General features: G+C 44.9%; 1 protein-coding gene and 1 long non-coding RNA gene across 5 annotated transcripts in view; one reads left to right on the top strand and one right to left on the bottom strand.

The window, feature by feature from the left end:
* The window catches only part of MBTPS1 (membrane bound transcription factor peptidase, site 1), a 47,184-nt gene that overhangs the window by 10,730 nt on the left and 18,831 nt on the right, over positions 1–17,623 (top strand). For 2 of the 4 annotated variants that reach the window (XM_015241961.3, XM_031680883.2), the window contains 10 exons: positions 382–865; positions 1,812–2,069; positions 4,912–5,115; positions 6,698–6,808; positions 7,237–7,349; positions 8,578–8,694; positions 9,120–9,187; positions 12,829–12,931; positions 14,225–14,376; positions 14,629–14,790. In XM_015241961.3, the coding sequence (XP_015097447.1) occupies positions 697–865; positions 1,812–2,069; positions 4,912–5,115; positions 6,698–6,808; positions 7,237–7,349; positions 8,578–8,694; positions 9,120–9,187; positions 12,829–12,931; positions 14,225–14,376; positions 14,629–14,790 (1,457 nt within the window). In that variant the 5' untranslated portion in view covers positions 382–696. Of the gene's footprint in view, positions 1–312; positions 866–1,811; positions 2,070–4,911; positions 5,116–6,697; positions 6,809–7,236; positions 7,350–8,577; positions 8,695–9,119; positions 9,188–12,828; positions 12,932–14,224; positions 14,377–14,628; positions 14,791–17,623 lie in introns of all 4 variants that reach the window. The other 2 variants (XM_072967831.1, XM_015241959.3) reach the window with 2 other exon arrangements.
* Positions 14,110–16,400, bottom strand: LOC140698202 (uncharacterized). Its single transcript, XR_012075834.1, has 2 exons — positions 15,662–16,400; positions 14,110–15,039 (listed from the first exon to the last, which is right to left on the bottom strand). It is a non-coding gene; the product is annotated as an uncharacterized lncRNA (long non-coding RNA).

The raw sequence follows: 17,623 nt of genomic DNA, 5'->3' as shown, positions 1-17,623 counted from the left end.
GATGAAGAGTTGCAAATGGTAGGAAAATGCAGAATCTGAAGTAGAAGTAAAGGATCATAAGCAAAGGGTCGTGATTCCTCCTCCTTTTTTGGATGCTCAGGGCCAGTATGCCTAATATTCCTGGGATTGTTATCCGTATTTTTCTCATTTATTTTATCTTTTTTTGTTTTTGAATCTGCTTTAGAATTTTTTTCCCCTGAAAGAAGTAAAGAGTAACTAAATAAAAATGAAATAAGGTGTTTCATGGTTGCACCATAGTTTGCTTTGTCTTAGAGCTGGTTTATGTTTTTGACCCTCTTATCTAAATTGCAGGATAACTGCGTCCTCCTGGGCTCTGTCGCTGTGCTGCTGATGCCTCTGTGCGCTTGTGTTGTTTTGTAGACTGGCTCTCAGTGATTGCTCATCCCTGCTGGACTTTGGTTCTGTGGTGCAGATGGAGTATAGGACTCGGGTGTCTGGGCCAGAGTGAGTGAAGCCTGAGGTTCAAGATGGAGAAGAAACGAAGAAAGAAATGAAAGCCTCTTTCCAGGCCAAGGCACAAAAGGCCATGAAATTTAACTTTTATTTACGTTGGACAAGACTGTAAAATGGCTGATCAGTAATGTTTCAGCTTTTAGCTGAAACAAAAATTAACTTATAATCAAGGAAGAAAAAAGTGCGATTTGAATTTATGTGATTTTATGACCCTATTCACTGATGACCATGAAGCTTGTCAACATCTGGCTGCTTCTGCTGGTGGTGTTGCTCTGTGGGAAGAAACATCTGGGGGACAGACTGGAAAAGAAATCATTTGAAAAGGCCCCGTGCCCTGGCTGTTCCCACCTGACTTTGAAGGTGGAGTTCTCCTCAACGGTTGTGGAATATGGTAATGGTATTATTTTAAATGTTAGGGACCTCCCCCCAGATGCGTTTTCCAGACTTACTGTAAACATTAGCTGTGGCTGAAAACATTTCCCTCTCTTCTACAATAAATTTCAAATGGGCTGAGTGCATGGTGTTTGAATGTTAACTTTGCTGAAGTTTGTTTTCCCAGTACAGTTAGCTTATATGAAGCAAGGAAATTGACATTCTGAATTATTTCCCTAAAACTTAATTCCATGGAACAGATGCCATTGCAGCTGGTGAGGGTGGGGACTTTGGAGGTGCTGCAGGTTTATGTGACCAGTTGTGAATAACTGAGCAAGTAGTCTTATATTCATATACAGCTCTAAATTCATTTATTGTTCTCAATAAAATAAAACCAAGCCTTCACTTTTCAGAATTCCTTCTTTCTATTTGAAAAACATACATGCATTTCTTTGCCATACACTGAAACTTCTGTTAATGTTTGCTTTTTGAAAAATAGCACAGCTATCTGATTTTGAGTGATGTGTTCTGTGATCAGGGGGCTTCATTCAGATCTTTTTCACTCAAAGCTCTGGAAACTGCTGTTCAGATTGTGTAAACTAGTCTGTCTGTTTACTGCTTTTCTTTTAAAATTTCTTTTTTACTGATCAAAGAGAAACCAAAGTATTATCTTACTAAATATTTTGCCACAGTTACTTGAATTTTTATTTGAAAAATTTGACAATTAAAATGGTAGAAAGTTTATTTTAAAACATAGAAAAAGTTTCTTTTATTAGTTTGTACTGTGTTTGTTAAAAATGGGGTTGTGGTTTAAAAGGAAGATAGATTTGTTTGCTGCTCTTTATACTGTAGGTTTTATGATACATGAGTTTTCTTTTACCAGGGAAATTTTAGATTAGATATAAGCTTATGTTATTATATATGTGCATAAATTCTAATTTTTATTTTGTGGTCATTGATTTCAGAGTATATTGTGGCTTTCAATGGATACTTTACAGCCAAAGCTAGAAATTCATTTATTTCAAGTGCCCTGAAGAGCAGTGAAATAGACAACTGGAGAATTATACCTCGAAACAATCCATCCAGTGACTACCCCAGTGATTTTGAAGTGATTCAGATAAGAGAAAAACAGAAAGCGGGGCTGCTGACACTTGAAGATCATCCAAACATCAAGCGGGTAACACCCCAGCGGAAGGTTTTTCGTTCCCTCAAGTACACGGAGTGTGAGTACTGTGACCGCGGGTGGGTCTGTATTGGTGTCTGCTTCGCTCAGAAGAGAGGGAGGATATCCACAGTCACACGTGATGTGCTCCCCCTCCACATTCTGCCGCCTGCTTTTGTTTTGAAAATATTCAAACTGACATTATTTGAAAAATAGTAGAGCGACTACCCTGTCCCTTCACTTAGTTTCGTTAGTCGTGAACATTTTGTTGGCAGGAATTTAAAAAATAAAAAAGACACTTCATGCTTCTGATAGAAAAAAACCTGAGAGTTTGCAGTAGAGGATGACAGTGATCTTTGTTCTGTGGGAAGTGATTTTCACTCAGGTTCCTCTCCGAACCTTCAGGCTTTGAGGCTGTGATGCCCCTTTGCGCTCTGAAATTTAGGTGATGTCTTTGATTCTCCTTTTTACTTGCATTCTGCTTTCAGTATGTGTTTTTGGTTTTTTACGGTATCTTGCAGAATGTCTTTTCCTTGCATTTCATTTTGCTTTTCTCACAGTCTCTTGACCATGCAGGGTCAGGCCTTGGCTGGGCTTAAGTCGTAAGCTGTGCAGGTACGAGGATGGAAGGGATTTGACAATTCTCTTCTGATCAAGGGTTTATTCTTTCCTGCTTCCTTAGAACTTGGGCCTGTCAAGATAAGTTTACCATCAAACAACAGATTGCATATTTATTAAATAAGATTTCAAAGCAAGTGTATTACCAAAGGAAAGGTTTTTTTTCCCCTACTTGTCATAAACTGGGGTAAGAAATTGCTGGTTCAATTATCATTTAGTATCATTTCTTTCATTGGAAGGAAGAAGAAATAAAATTTTGCTTTTCTTTTCTTATGTCTGTCATATACTAGGCCTGAGAGCCTCTGAGTTTTAAAAAACACCTAGAGGAAAAGCTTAACTGATTTGCATATATGAAGTTCTCGAGTCAGCTGTGGAATTCAGGTTTCTGACTTCTTCAGAGCTCTTTCTGCTAGTCCAGATGTTTCATGGTGCTTTTTCTCTTTGAAAAGCGATAACCTCAGAACAGTCCAGGAAGATAAAAAGAAATCAAACCTTGTACAATTAGCCAAATATATACATTGTGCCTTTTTTTTTCTCTTAATCTTAAAGAGCTCCAGCATATTTTAGGAAACATGGAAATGCCTGATTTTAGCACAGGAAACATAGAATCTCATGGTTGGGGTTCTTTTCCATATAGTCTCCACCGTGGTAGCTAAATGCTGTGCTCGACACTCCGTAGTACACCTCTGACAGGCCCAGTCTCTCTTGTTGTTAAGCAGCTTTTTTTAAGTTTTGACTCTTCTCCAAAAATGGGAGATATTACTGCCTACTGCAAAGTCCTTGCAAAGATAAAAGGAAATATGCCTGTGAAGAGAGCTGAGTAGAGTTCTTAAGCTGTTGTGAGCAGGCATTTAGTGTTTGTCATGTCTGTGGCTCTCTTGTTAGGAGGCTTTGCTTTATTTGGGGTTGAAACCTGTCACACTCTGGATCCCATCTGTCTCTGGCTCTGGCCATGGTCCATAAGACAGAGCTAACCTGAATTCCACAAGACGGTACTTATAGGGATCTTGAGGATATCCTTGGTGTCCCCTGTGACCGTTTGTTCTCTGCAGGGTAATAAAAATCTCCAGTTCCTTCAGTGGTTACTCATATGACCTGGCTTCAAGACCCCCACCATTTTAATTGCTTTCCTTCGAGTACTCTCCATTTCTTCTGCAATGAGTGAAGCCAGAACTGAATTTAGTCCTTCAGGTGTAGTGTGTTCTGCTCCCGGTAAAGCAGAACAGACCCCTCCTTTGTTCTGAGTATTGTTCTTCCATTACGGCCTCCTGTATTGTCCCAGGCTGTTGACTGAAGGAACAAAATCAACATGGGAGGTTCAGGACAGAATAATTTCAGTTGCACTGTGCAAATAGTTACCTGTTGGAATTGACATGACTGTATTTTTCCAGGTCCCTGTAACTTTACTGGGTGTAGGCTGGTGAGACTGGAATTAAAACAATAGTAATTTGCTTTAGAAACGGAAACTCAGTACTATTACAGATGTGCCCTTTAGAGACTGATTCGAAATACGATTTTTTTCTTCATTGTAGCATGGTTTTTGAAAGGTAAGGGGACAACACTTCTGATATTTCTTTTACTTTTCTCTTCCATTGAAAAAAAGTAAAGTACACATAGTAAGCCTCATGCTTTTAGTGCACAGTTTGGCAAATTTTGATAACAGTGTGCTGTCAGGTACCTACGAATAAAATCAAGATATAACATAATTCCAACCCCCTCAGAAATTCCCTCCAAGTCCTTTGTAATCATTCTGCTTTTTGAAAGGTGACATTCTAGTAGATAAGCATGGTGGAAACACTGAGTAGTACATGCTAAGAAAAAGGCCATGTTGGTGTTTGGTCGGAGCTAGGTGTCAAGGGATCACAGCTTTTTCCTATCCAGAAATCCACGCTGAAAGCTGTAAAACTTCACCATTGGTTACTGGATATTTTCTTCAGCAATACCTCCCCCACTTCTGGTTCAGTGAGAACAAATTGCTGATGAAAAATCAGGCATTTCTTCAATTTTAATATCATTGACTTTATTTCTTTAAAAATGATTATTTTATCAGACTGCCTGCCTTACATTGGTTAAAAAATTCCAGGTAGAGAACTATTTGGGAATAATGTGATGGTAAATATAGCTGTGTTGAGAAATTCCTTCTCGCAAACGGGAGAGAATATCGCTTTCCTTCGGAGGGTATTTCAGAGGGAGCCACTGCGCTCACTGTTTGAATGGCTATTTCCTGACAGGTGTCCTGTCCTTTGTGTTTTTTCTCTTCTGATCGTTCTCTTCCCTGGCTCTAGCTGACCCCGCTGTGCCCTGTAATGAGACCCGCTGGAGCCAGAAGTGGCAGTCGTCCCGTCCCCTGCGCAGAGCCAGTCTCTCCCTGGGCTCTGGCTTCTGGCATGCCACTGGCAGGCACTCCAGTCGGCGGCTGCTGCGAGCCATCCCGCGCCAGGTCGCGCAGACCCTGCAGGCGGACGTGCTTTGGCAGATGGGATACACAGGTGTGTACTGTCAACCTAGAAGCAGCGGAGGGGCTGGGGCCAGGTGGCCACACACGTCTGTCCTCCTGTCTGTTGAGCTGGACACAGTCCGCTGCTCCTGTTATGCTGGGCATCTGTTTCTGTGGCTTTTCTAATTGTTTAATCCTTCTCACTTTCTGTGTTTGATTTTCCTGTACCGTTTCTGAGGTTAGAAGGGGTAGATTGTGGAGTGTTTCTTTCCTGTCGACACGTGTGCACAAACACTGCGCTGCCCACAGCAGAGCTGACTGGCAGTCCAGTGAAGCTCTGTGATTTCCCAGGGAACAGGATCCCTCCCGTGTGAAGCCCTGTGTGCAGAACGGCTAGGTGACTGTCACTATTGTTACCTTTTGCATCAGAATAGGAAACAGTATTAGTAACTATATCCTGGGAAATACAGCTCATATGCAACAAATCAGATTTTTTTCTTACTGATTCATGGTGGCAAAAAATTCCTGTGAAGGTTTGGACCCTGACTTTGAAATGTCAGCCTGTGTCTTCAGCACCCCGTACATCACGGTTTGCCTAGTCTTTCCGTTCCTCCTTGGCTTAGAGACCCTTACCTTAGAGAACCAAAGACCTTTCTGCTACTTAAACTTAACACCTGGTGGACTGCCACTTTATTAAATGGTTGTCTTCTTTTGGTTTATGTTTTTAGGGCAAAAACTTCACAGAACAGAAATTCTCTAATGCTCAGAAAAGCATTTTTTGTTCCCCCCAAACCAACTAGTTTCCAATATTGTGTGCACATCTTTAAAAAGTAAACAATACATTTTGGTGACTATTTCAGTGTAGTTGATTATTTAACACAGTATTGACACATACAGAACTCTTCTACTGGAGAGGCATTCCCTTCATTACTTCTGTTAGCCTCTCAGTAATATGAGTATCTTGTAGTTTTTTCTGCATGTTTTCTAGAATTGCTTGATCTGACAGCATCAGTTGTATTTCATGTTGGTGTAGATGGTTTTTAGCTAGTATCTAAAGTAGACTTGATACTATAGAAAAGTGTGTAATATAGTGGTTTTCCTTAAAGTGGGGTTTCCCTGCTTGTGGTGGACAGCCCCTCTGCAGAGTTCGTTGTCATTAGTGAGCGGGACTGAGTAAGACTTTGACCTGGTCAGAGGTAGGAATGTGCCCCACCCTGCCCCCGTGGGTGAGTGCTGTGTGCGTGTTCCTCACCCAGGAATCTCTCTAAGGAGATGAAGGGTTGGAGACCTGGAGAAAATTACCAGAAGGGGAAAATCAGTCATGGGTGGAAGACTGGGGAGAAGGCGGTTCTGCTCCTAAGCATGGGTGACAGTTGAGGGGGGTCCAGAGAGATATTCTGTTTGTCCTCAGGTCTTAGCAGCAAGTGACGGCAGTCTCCAGCCGCGCCCTCTCCTTAGTCTCGGCCCAGCCGGGACCCTGGGCATCTGACGTCACGTGTGCACTCTGGATGAGCGTTGGCCCTAGATCATGTGTCATTCTCTGTGGGTTCTAAGGAGGGTTGTATTTTATAGACAGAAACCCAAAAAGATGATTTCTCCAAACCTGATTTTGCTTGCTTGCTTTTTGGAATTAGGTGCTAACGTAAGGGTTGCTGTTTTTGACACTGGGCTAAGTGAGAAGCATCCCCACTTCAAAAACGTGAAGGAGAGAACCAACTGGACCAATGAGCGAACGCTGGACGACGGTGGGTGGCTGATGCTGGGAGAACCCGAGGCGGGTGTTTTTTGTTCACTTGTGGGCTTTGCATCACTCCATCCTGTTTGATCAGCTCAGAGGGTATTTTTCTGTGTGTTAATGATTAAACAGTCCCTGCACAACAGTTATTCAGACAGACCCAATGTTTTGTGCCTTCCGCAGAAGCTTTTCTGCACATCTCTGAGGAGGTTGGGAGGTGAGTTTGAGGAGACAGTCCTGGTGGAGGGGCACCTCCCTGTGGGGAACAGAGCGGGATGTGGGGCTGGCAGAGTGGGGCTCTGAGCGAGGGCAGTGGAGAGGTGAGAGGGTTCTGGGTCTCGGACTCGGGGGAGGAGTCCGCTTGAATGGATGGAGTGAAATGCTGCATCTTGGCACACACTGGCAGCTGTATTTCATGTCTGTTTTCCTTTTGGGCAGCAGGACTGGGCCATGGCACGTTCGTGGCGGGTGTGATAGCCAGCATGAGGGAGTGCCAGGGGTTCGCTCCCGATGCAGAGCTTCACATCTTCAGGGTCTTTACCAACAACCAGGTAGGTGTTTTGAGCACTTGTGAAACTTGATGAATTGATGTTAAAATGTAAAAAATAAAAACTAAAGAACATATACTGGTTTAAAAGCAGCAGACATCAGTGATGCTGCGTGCTGTTGGCGTCCCTCATGTGCCTTGCCATCTCCCCTCTGTCTCTCCTGTGTGGCTCCCCGCCCCCTTCACTGGCCTCCCTGGAACCTGAGGACCCTGCTTCAAGGCACTGCGCATGGGGATCCCTTGGGTTCCACGTCTTGTTCTCCGGTGGGCTGGCCCGAGACTCCTATGCACCGCGACTGGGCACAGCTTGAGCGCTGTTTCCTGGAGGGAGTGATCACACGTGTGTGTGTTTGCCGCCCCTGCTGGGCTGACCACCTTGAGCCCAGCACCTGGCATCATGTTGGTTAACATGGGCTTACAAGCTTGTTCCCTCCCTCTGTATTGGAAACACTATTGAAAAGGGGGAGGATCCTAGTATTTATTAATTTTTAAAATTTAATTTTTGTGTGGGGAGTAACACAGTTCAAAATTAGCAAGAGGCAGCGTGGGGAGAATTCTCCCATCCCTGCCCCTATCCCGCCGGCTCTTCCCTCACTTCCCCTCCCCTGTGATTGTTTCTTATTTCCTTATCCCCTCTCCTCCTGGAATTTCTTTTGTATATTCAGACAAATATAAATACATTGACTTTTAAAAGCCTTTAAAGATAATTCTTAATCGTTATACTGACTTTTTCCCCTGTAAATTTAATTTTGTATTTTATAAAAATACCTAAATGGCAATACACAAAGTAGATTAACTTTTGTAAGGAAACTATGAGAGAAGTAATAACTATTAGTGAAATAATTCTATAAAATAACTTTCATTGCTGCCATTTATCCTTCAGTGTACTTAGGAATAAAGAATATTAGACAAATACATTAAATGGTTTAGAAACACTTAATAGGTGTGTCTTAGGACAAGTCGTTTTACAAGAGGGGCAGTGGGAAGTTTGGGGTCTTCCCTCGGAAGGAAGGAGCTGGACTGTAGACCTGGAGGGATGGGACTCTCAGCACATCACCCCTCCCTGGAGTCCAGCTCCAAGGACCTAGAAGTAGTGGGTGTAGAAGTTTACATCTCAGAGCATTGTTTGTTCTTGGAATTTATTTCTGAAGTTTGAGTGACTCATGCTGCTAAGACTCTAGCATTTGGAGACATTCGTTACAATACCTAATGGACTGTTTTCAATGAACCAGGTCTCCTACACGTCCTGGTTCCTGGATGCCTTCAACTATGCCATCCTCAAGAAGATCGACGTTCTGAACCTGAGCATTGGCGGCCCTGACTTCATGGACCACCCCTTCGTTGACAAGGTCGGTCTCGCCCTTGACAGGAAGACCTTGCGTTCTGTGACGGCTCCTGCTCTTTCTCGTGCCTCCACTTGGCTTCGTGTCTGATGTGCTTGTGGCTTGTTACGCACGTGGTGACTGCTTTGTGAGGATGTGAGCTGTAGTGACTGGCGTGGGAAGCAGCACACAGTGCCTGAGTGGTTCCTTCTTGTCTGAACACGTGACCTGTCTTTTCTGGCCATGCCTGAAAAGCTTGAGCCTGCTCCGTGCGAACCCCTGTCTGAATCTATCACCTCTGGACAGACTGGCTATCAAATGTAGCACGTCTGTAGTGGCCTGGTGTTGCATTTTCAGGTTTTAGTTCTCTTTTTAGGTTATTTTTGGACAACGGTATGTTGACTGTTTAGAAGTGGCAGACTTCCATAAATAAATGCTTGCTAATCTTATAGGTGTGGGAGTTAACGGCTAACAACGTCATCATGGTTTCTGCTATCGGCAACGATGGGCCTCTTTATGGGTAAGTAGCCCTAATAGGATTGGCCTTAGAGGTATTTTTTTCCTTGAAGAAACTGAAAAACTGTTGTCTGTCTGTGTGTCTATCTGTACCTGTGTGTATCTATCTAAAACTTTGTTCTGTGGAAAATTCCAGCTCACACACAAAAGACTTTGTAATGAATCTCATGTACCCATCACTCACTCCAGCAGTTGTTAACTTGAAGCCAGTCTTGTTTCTGTTTAATTTTTTTTTCACTTTGCTGTGAATAGCAATTTGGAGGCCTGAAGTTTTTTTTACTCTTTCTACCCCCAAAATCAATCAGGAAGGTAAATGTGTTAGAAATAAATGGAATTCCATGGTATTTATTGAGACCCACAGAGCACAAGGCATAGGGGTGAAGAAGTAAACAAGGCATAGGGGTGAAGAAGTAAACAAGGTGCCTTTTTAGGAAGAATACGACGCAGACACAACAAAACTACGATGAGGAGGGAGTGCAGGGCATGACAGACATGGACTGTGTTTGGGGTTGATGAGAAGCACTAGAGGACAGTGGCACAGAACTGTTCCTTCCTGCTGGGCTGTTATGGTGAATTAAAGCAGCAGGAGTTACAGGACATTAGTTACTGAATCATAGGCAAGCCTCTGTCTAATTAGAGATCCCAGTTTTCTGTCTACCCGCAGCTCCAGTTATTATTCTGTAGATGATGTATAAATGATCTCTTGTGCTGAAACACTTTTGCAGTGGGATGTCTGTCACCATTCTTTACTGGGCATCTGAAATTGTGGTTCAGTGCTACAGCAGAGGGTTTGAGGGAACCGTAAAGGCTTCAAGAAGAGAAAATACAGAGCCCGCCCTCAGCGTACCCTGGTCCATAGGAGGAGAGATGCGTGTGCTCCCTCCTAGGCGCGCATCCACGGCACACCCCACAGGGGCACACGCTCTGTCTTACAGTAACATCCTAGGGGAGCAGGCAGTCTGAGGGACAGAGGGAGCTTATGTAGCAGGGTCCAGGGTGTAGGGTTAGGGTGAACTCTATGAAATCAGTGTGTTTATAGGTCAGAACCTATGCATATTGGTAGCCATGGTTCCAGCCTAATAATTGTTTGGTCAGTGACCTGTCTCTTCATAGGGGTCCAAACTTAGGGATCTTGCAGGGTCCTTAGTCTTGTGTGTTGTGACTCATGGGGGAAATTGGTATAAATGTGCCCTAACTACGATTCTGCCACACATAAAATTCAGTTATTAAGTAATCTCATCACATGTTCTTGTTCTTTCTAAAACTTCTCCTGTTTGCCTCTCCCTCATTTCTGACGTCTCTGCTCAAGGCCAGCCCTAGTCAGCTTAGCATCCCTGCGTCACCTGTCAGTTTCGTAGCCCATCCTCCTGCCTTCAGTCTTTCCCACCCCAGCTCTTCCTGCACCGGTGACGAGGGACTGTTGGGGGTGGGGAGGCACAGGACTGGAGCCAGACAAGTCAGGCTGTGGGACCTTTGCTTCTCTGGGGCCTGGCCATCTGTGGGGGCCGCCAGAACCACCCAGGGCCTCCTGTGAGGATAAAATTAGACCGCAGAGGGAAAGCCGTGAATACCCAGCTTCTGTAAGTGGTGGCTGTACTTTTTCCTTTCTTTTTTGTGTGTTTCTGCTGTTAAAACATAGCAGAGTGGTTTTCTTAATTAAGGATCTGCTGTGGACCATGATTGCCTGATCAAATTTAAATTTTTCTCCATGGTTTTCAAGGTCCTCAGTATTGTAGCCTGGAGTCAGCATACTTTTTCTGTAAAGGATCAGGTAGTAAATAATTTAGTCTTAGCGGGTCATGTGGTGTTTGTTGCAACCAGTCACCTCTGTAGTGTGACAGCAGCAGGGACGTGTGCGAATGGACAGGTGTGGCTGTGTTCCCAGAACACTATTTACAAAACCAAGTGAGGGCATGACAGCAGTAGCCTGATGCTCCGGACTCGGCCTCCCCTCACCTCCCCGCCTGCGTCTTCCTCAGGTTGGACTCTCCCCCTGGAAACCAGGCTTCTCCATCTCCATCATCACCACCACCCCTACACTGCTGCTGGCCCTCCTGGCTTGCCTTTCGTTCCCGTCACACCAGCTCTTTCACATGCCATTCTGGCTGAAATCCTGTGACTTCTGTGAGCAGTCACACTTGGTGGCTTCTAATCAAAGAGTCGCTCATGTGGTTGCATTAGAGAGAGTCCCAGGAGGGGAAGCCCCCAGGTCAGGCTCGTGTATGTTCACAAAGCCTGTGGAGATCGGGCAGCTGCCAGCTGCTTTGTGGGGCGAGAGTGTCTCAGTCACCACGGCCGAGTGTGTGCGGCGTGGCTTCCTGCCTGGGCGTCGGATAGGGCTGGTCAGGTGACCGTAACGCACTCACAGAGCCCGGTTGTTGATCATAGACAGTGCTGACACTCTGGGGGCAATGCTCGTGTCACCGTTGACACCCCTTGCTGGAAGCTCTCTGGGTCTTGCACCCTGGACACTTAGACTTCACAGTGCCAGGGAGTCTGCGGCTGTGGTTCCCTCTTTGCAGCACCAGCAAAGATTTTTTTCATGTTTTCCCTTATGTTTTAAAGGCTTAAAGCACACTGAGTAGAGGGACTGGCAAGTAGAGAGAGGGTGGGAAGGTGGCATGTTTTTGTATCAGCTTCAGTGGGAAATTCTGTCAGTGACTGTGTCCTCATCTCAGCTATTTGATTTCATAGAAATTTATATACTTTTAATGTCAGCCAATGAAAAAGTCACTGTTGGTACCCTGGACAACCCTCTGGTAGCATGTTGGTAGCCAGTGAGCTAAGGAGTCAGTGCCAGGGTCGACTCAGTGTGGTTTAGAACAGTAGAAACTTGCTACTAAAATCACTTAAGCCACTTGGGATCAGTGGTGGTTAAAGGGGCTGGTTTTTGGGTATTGGAGCTGTGGTAGATAAAGCCCAGGAAGTTTCATAACTGGTTGTTCTATACTTTCATCTAGTTCAACTTCACCTTGATTTGTATGTTGACTTTGTAGTTTAAACTTTTTTGTCATTATTCATATCCCCATCATTTCTTTGCAGATCTAGTGCCCTTGAGGTATTGGGGAGAGTTGCATGGTTTTTCCTTTGCATCCAGGCCTTCCTTCTGAGGAGCTCTGGGTCACTGAGTAATACTAGTCACCCCCATGGTTCCTGTGTGGAAGGGGAGCACCTGCACGAGACCAGTTGAGACTTTAACTTTCTGACCATGGCAGGTGCCAGTGTGTGGCTGCGGTTCCTCCCCAGAGAGATTGGGGTCTAGTTGGGGAGGCAGGAGGAACACACTTGCAGCAGTGGGAATTGTTGTGAGAATGTGTACGTAGGTGATGAGCTGTGGTGGTGATGAGTCTTGTGAAGTTCAGAGAAAGGGGGTCCTTCCTGCCTAGCAGTAGTGAGGGAGGAAGTGAGTCTTGGGCCAGAGCATGATCAGCTGACAGGGAGGGAAAGAAAGAGAGGGTGTCCCAGGTGCAAGGGGAGAATTGAGCCACAGAGGTGGCCATGAGTGGATCAGTTCACCACAGCCGCATGGGTGAGGTCACAGAAGAGCCTGCTGCCATCGTAGACTTTTCTGGGAGTATTTGCCCTTATTTGAATTATTCATTTAAAATTGTTCCTCTGCCCTTGTGTTTTTGTGTCTCAATGCAGCACTCTGAACAACCCTGCTGACCAGATGGATGTCATCGGAGTGGGCGGCATTGACTTTGAGGACAACATCGCCCGCTTCTCCTCTCGGGGCATGACAACCTGGGTAGGTGGTGCTTCTTTAGTTGAACGTGCCTCCTGGGGTCACTGGTGTGAGAGCCAGGGTACAGCTGTCAGGGCACGGGGAGGGGAGGAGGAGTAGCCTGCGGGGTCACCCAGCCTTGGGGCAAGAGCTCCGGCCCCTTCGGCATCTGACCTCCAGCCAGTGCTGATTCTGACTGTTTTCACGGCTCCACTTTTAAATTTACTTCTAAGTAACTCATTATTTAGGTCAGTTGGATTCGTACCCACTGGTCCTAACTAGTCGAAAGGGGAGGAGCAGTCCTCTGTGCTGGGTAGGATGAGTTTTTAACCTTAAGAAGCAGGAAAAGCCAGTGAGAACAGTTTACTATCGACTCTGCTAACATGGAAATAACTGCATTTAGCTAGATGAAACGAAATAATGCCAACATGTTAATTAGTTCGGCTGCTTGAGGTTTAATTATGCAACGGACTTATCTTCCTTTACCCTCTGAGCAGAGCCTGGTTCACTGTGATGCTCCCTCAGGCCGCGCCTGGGCGCTGTTACCTGCTCTGCACCCCCTCAAACTCCCGGCAGGGGCTCTGACCCACCTGTCATGTTCTCGGCTTTTATCAGAGCCTGTGTTTTAATGGCATTTTGAGCAATGTTCCTGAGTAATCTGCAGTTGAGCCGTCTTTAAATCAGTGTCCCACATATGTGGGTTCAGAGTCTGTTTATGTCTGATTGCCAAGAAGGATCTTTTTCACTTTTAATTGGTGTGCTTCTTTCTTACAGAATATAAGATTCTGTTGTAACTCATTTTGCCTCAATTTTCGGGAAGCTTAAGAGAGTACTCAATTAAAATCTTATCCCAAGTTACTTGTACAGTTATACTTACTGTTCCAAATCATTCTTTCCCCTCTGTAACAGACTGAAATATCCAGTCATAGTCATGTACTTTTTTCCCTGTAAAGAAAGGTGTTTCATTTTTTCTAATTTTTAATTTTAATTTTTGATTTTTCTAACATTTAAAATGTTTGAGTTACCTAGAAACCAGTTTGCACTTTTTAGTCTTGCATGTTAGCAAAATTAAAAATAATTCATTTTTCAAATGCTTTATAACATTACTATCCTGGTTATCATAAAACACACTAAAGATTATTTTTTTGTATTATTATTTAAGCTCCTCTTCTGAACTGCAGTGAATTTCAGACTAAAACCAGTACCATACTAAGGTTACACTATATTTGGATACCCACATTTCTCTTCCGGTTTTATTCACTCGTAATTGCCCATGGTCGTGTGCTGTGGTAGGAACCACACTGCTGTCATTTATAGGAGCTGCCGGGGGGCTATGGCCGTGTGAAGCCTGATATTGTCACCTATGGCGCTGGCGTCAGGGGCTCTGGCGTGAAAGGCGGGTGCCGGGCCCTCTCAGGGACCAGCGTGGCTTCTCCAGTGGTGGCCGGTGCTGTCACCTTGCTGGTGAGGTGAGTGTTGCTCAACAGGGGGAGGTTTCATCAGCAGACCAGGCCGCTGGAAGGCTGCCAAGTGATTGGTCCCGAGGCAGGTGCAGGAATGAGCACTTCCATTCTCATCTTAATGGGCTTTCCTGGGGTAGCTCCTGTTAGATACAAAACAAGATTTTAGGGGTGTCATGTTTGTTTACCTACAGGTTAGGATAGTCTGATTTTCTTCTTTTACTGAGAGAAAGTGAGCAAGTACATGATTATTCCCCCCAGCACAGTCCAGAAACGTGAACTGGTGAATCCAGCCAGTATGAAGCAGGCCCTGATTGCGTCAGCCCGGAGGCTTCCTGGTGTCAATATGTTTGAGCAAGGCCACGGCAAGCTGGATCTCCTCCGAGCCTATCAGGTCCTCAGCAGCTACAAACCACAGGCCAGGTTGGTATGCTTGCCTTTTGAACAGGCCTTTCTCTTCTCTGCTGGGCTCCAAGGCAGGTTTTCCCTTGGCACAAAATGTTGGCCTCAAAACAACCAGTGCCTGATGTCACAGCACTCGGGGGTCTCAGGGAGAACTTCATGCTGCTGCTGCCACAGGGTGCCACTGGCAGGACTGCTTTCCACCTCCTGGTCTTCTGTTATTTGTCACATAAATGGTTGAAATAATTACTTCGTATTTCTTTTCACTTTCTTTTTTTAAGACAAAAATGTAATGAAAATTGGTCAATGTCTTTTTACTTTTTAAAACTTTCTTTTGAAATAATCTTAGGTTTACAGAAACTTCCAAGTGTAGAAGTTGTCATTCACCCCCTACTCTGCTTCCCCTAAGGCTGGCTTGTTAACTGGCCCTGTCTCCACAGCTGGAGCTGATAGGTGCACGCTGGTGCTGTGCGGCCACGAATCTGCATACAGATGCACAGCGGCCGGCTTCCCCCTCATGTTCTCCGTCTGCTCTGGGATCCAGGCCCGTTGTGGCGTGTAGTTGCCATGTCTCCCTGATCTCCTCCCACCTCTGACGTCTTGTCGTCATTTGTGACTCTGAGTCCTCTGAGGGTGCTGGCTGCTTACGTCATTCATGGTCTCTTGATGTGCGTTTATTGATGCTCATGATTAGTGTGAAGTTATGTATTTTTGGCAAGAATTCTTTTTCACTTTTTATTTTGAAATGATTTTAGATTCACAACAGTTTTAAAAATGAGTACATGAGGACTCATTAATCCTTCAGCAGCTTTCCCTGATGTAACATCTTTCATAACCATAGCACATGCCTCAGAGTCTGGAAATCAGCATTGATCCATTATCATCGACTAACCTGCAGACCGTGTCTGGAGTTCAGCCAGATTTTCCCCACCTCTGCCCTTTGCCTGGTCCAGGATCCAGGCCAGCATCCCACATTATATTTAGCAGTCGCATCTTCTTGGTCCCCTCCAGTCCTTTCTTTTATCGCTGGTGGTGTTCTTCTGCATTATTGGATTCGGGTGATGTCGGTCAGGATCTTCCAGGAGCAGACATGGGGTTAGAGAGATGTGTTGGGAGGAGGGGTACCTGTGAAGGATAAAGGGAAGGAGGCAGGACTCCCCTGCTTATCTGACACCTGTGAAAAGAGGAGGGAGGTGGGGAGAGGACCCTGACAATGCAGCATGGGTCTAAAATCCGTTTCTGCTCATGGGGAATCCCTGAATCAAAGTTGACTGTTAAGAGGAGCCTGTGTCTCTTGGGGCTGGGCCTGCCCTGGTGCCCTCTGTGCTTGGTCGGATGTGGTAGGGGGTGCGGAGATGTCCATCAGCCAGGCTCCGAGCAGGCAGTCTGGTACTATAGGTAGCTCTGCCAGGTGTCTCTGCTGCTGTCACCCTTTGTTCCTCTGTGACTGCTGAGTGTCTTAGAGGATGCACTTGAAGGTGATCTTGTTTCTTTACATACTTTCACTCACTGCATTTAGCATCTATTGATGGTTCCTGCCTGTACCGGTTATCACTCTAGAGATTGTCCCACAGTGACTTTCTCTCGTTGCTTCTGCATTTATGAATTGAAATTCTGCTGTGGGGAAGAGAGCTGACCTTCTCTCATTTATTTATTTATTCAATGACATCAGTATGGACACATAGATATTTACTTTACTCTGTAGATTGTGATCTAATAATGCCATTGTTTATTTCATTGCTCACTTTGCCCCAGATTTGGCTCTCTGGGGCTCCCTGTGGTTGGCTCCCGTGTCTTTCCAGTGTGTCTGTCAGTTGGGGAGCACTTTCTCACTTTTTGGCGGTATTTACATGCCCAGTGTTGGTATCGGTTCTTTGTCCAAGCAGCTGTGGTCTTCTCATTGGAGAGCAGGATTTAGAAACTGACACCTGGGGATGTCAGAGAGGGTGATGTTTGTGTGTAGTTCTTTTATCTTTAGCTTTATAGCGTATAGTCCTACTGTTTTCCAAAGTTACTTAATTTCTTTTCTTCCTCCCTACCAACCCCATCTGTCTGGTTTTGCTATTTATTTTCAATACAGTTGAGTTCATTTGTTCGTATTCTTGTTTCTTTCTGGATCCCTCCCCCATCCTGGTTGACTTCATCTAGTTATGTGTTGGGTTGTGAAACACTGCCATGGCTCCGAAGTCAGAACTGCACGCAGAGGATAGCTGGAGGGGCGTTGCTACTTCACCCTTCCTGGCTCTGTCCCCTCCACCCCCGTGGGTGACAGTCTCGTTAGTTTTTGATTTGTCCTTTTTGTATTTCTACCTGTTCTCTTACAGCCCCTTCCTTACCTGCAGGATAGCATTACTGTAGATACTCTTTTGTACTTTTTTCCTCTAAACAGCATCCTGAAAGTCACTTTGAATCAGTTCATAGAGCTCTTCTTTCTCCTTTTTTTTTTACAGCTTCAGAGCATGGAGATCATTGTTTTTTCAAGCACGTATCTATATATGGACATTTAAATTGTTGCCAGTATTTTGTAATTGTGAGCTGCTTATGCCTGTATTTCATTTTTGTTGGCAGTGTGTCTTCGGGGAACGGTCCTAGAAGTGGGGGAGCCAGGTCAAAGCTGAGAGCAGAGTTTTGCCAGATGTCTGTTTCCCTGCTGTTTGCTTCCACAGTGATGTGGGTGCCTGCCTATTTACCAGAGCCTCCGCGACACACTGTCCTGTTTTGCTTTTTACTTTCTGCTAATCTGACACATGGAAAGTGATATCTCAGTGTTGTTTTAATTTGTATTTCTTGGGTTAAGAGTCAGTTTGGACATTTTGTATGTGATTAAGGCTATTTTTATATATTTTTTGTGAAA

This window comes from Vicugna pacos, chromosome 9 (genome assembly GCF_048564905.1).
Source record: "Vicugna pacos chromosome 9, VicPac4, whole genome shotgun sequence".
Taxonomy (NCBI): domain Eukaryota; kingdom Metazoa; phylum Chordata; class Mammalia; order Artiodactyla; family Camelidae; genus Vicugna; species Vicugna pacos.
The sequence above is the reverse complement of the archived record's forward strand: the minus strand, read 5'-3'. Positions and strand labels throughout refer to the sequence as shown.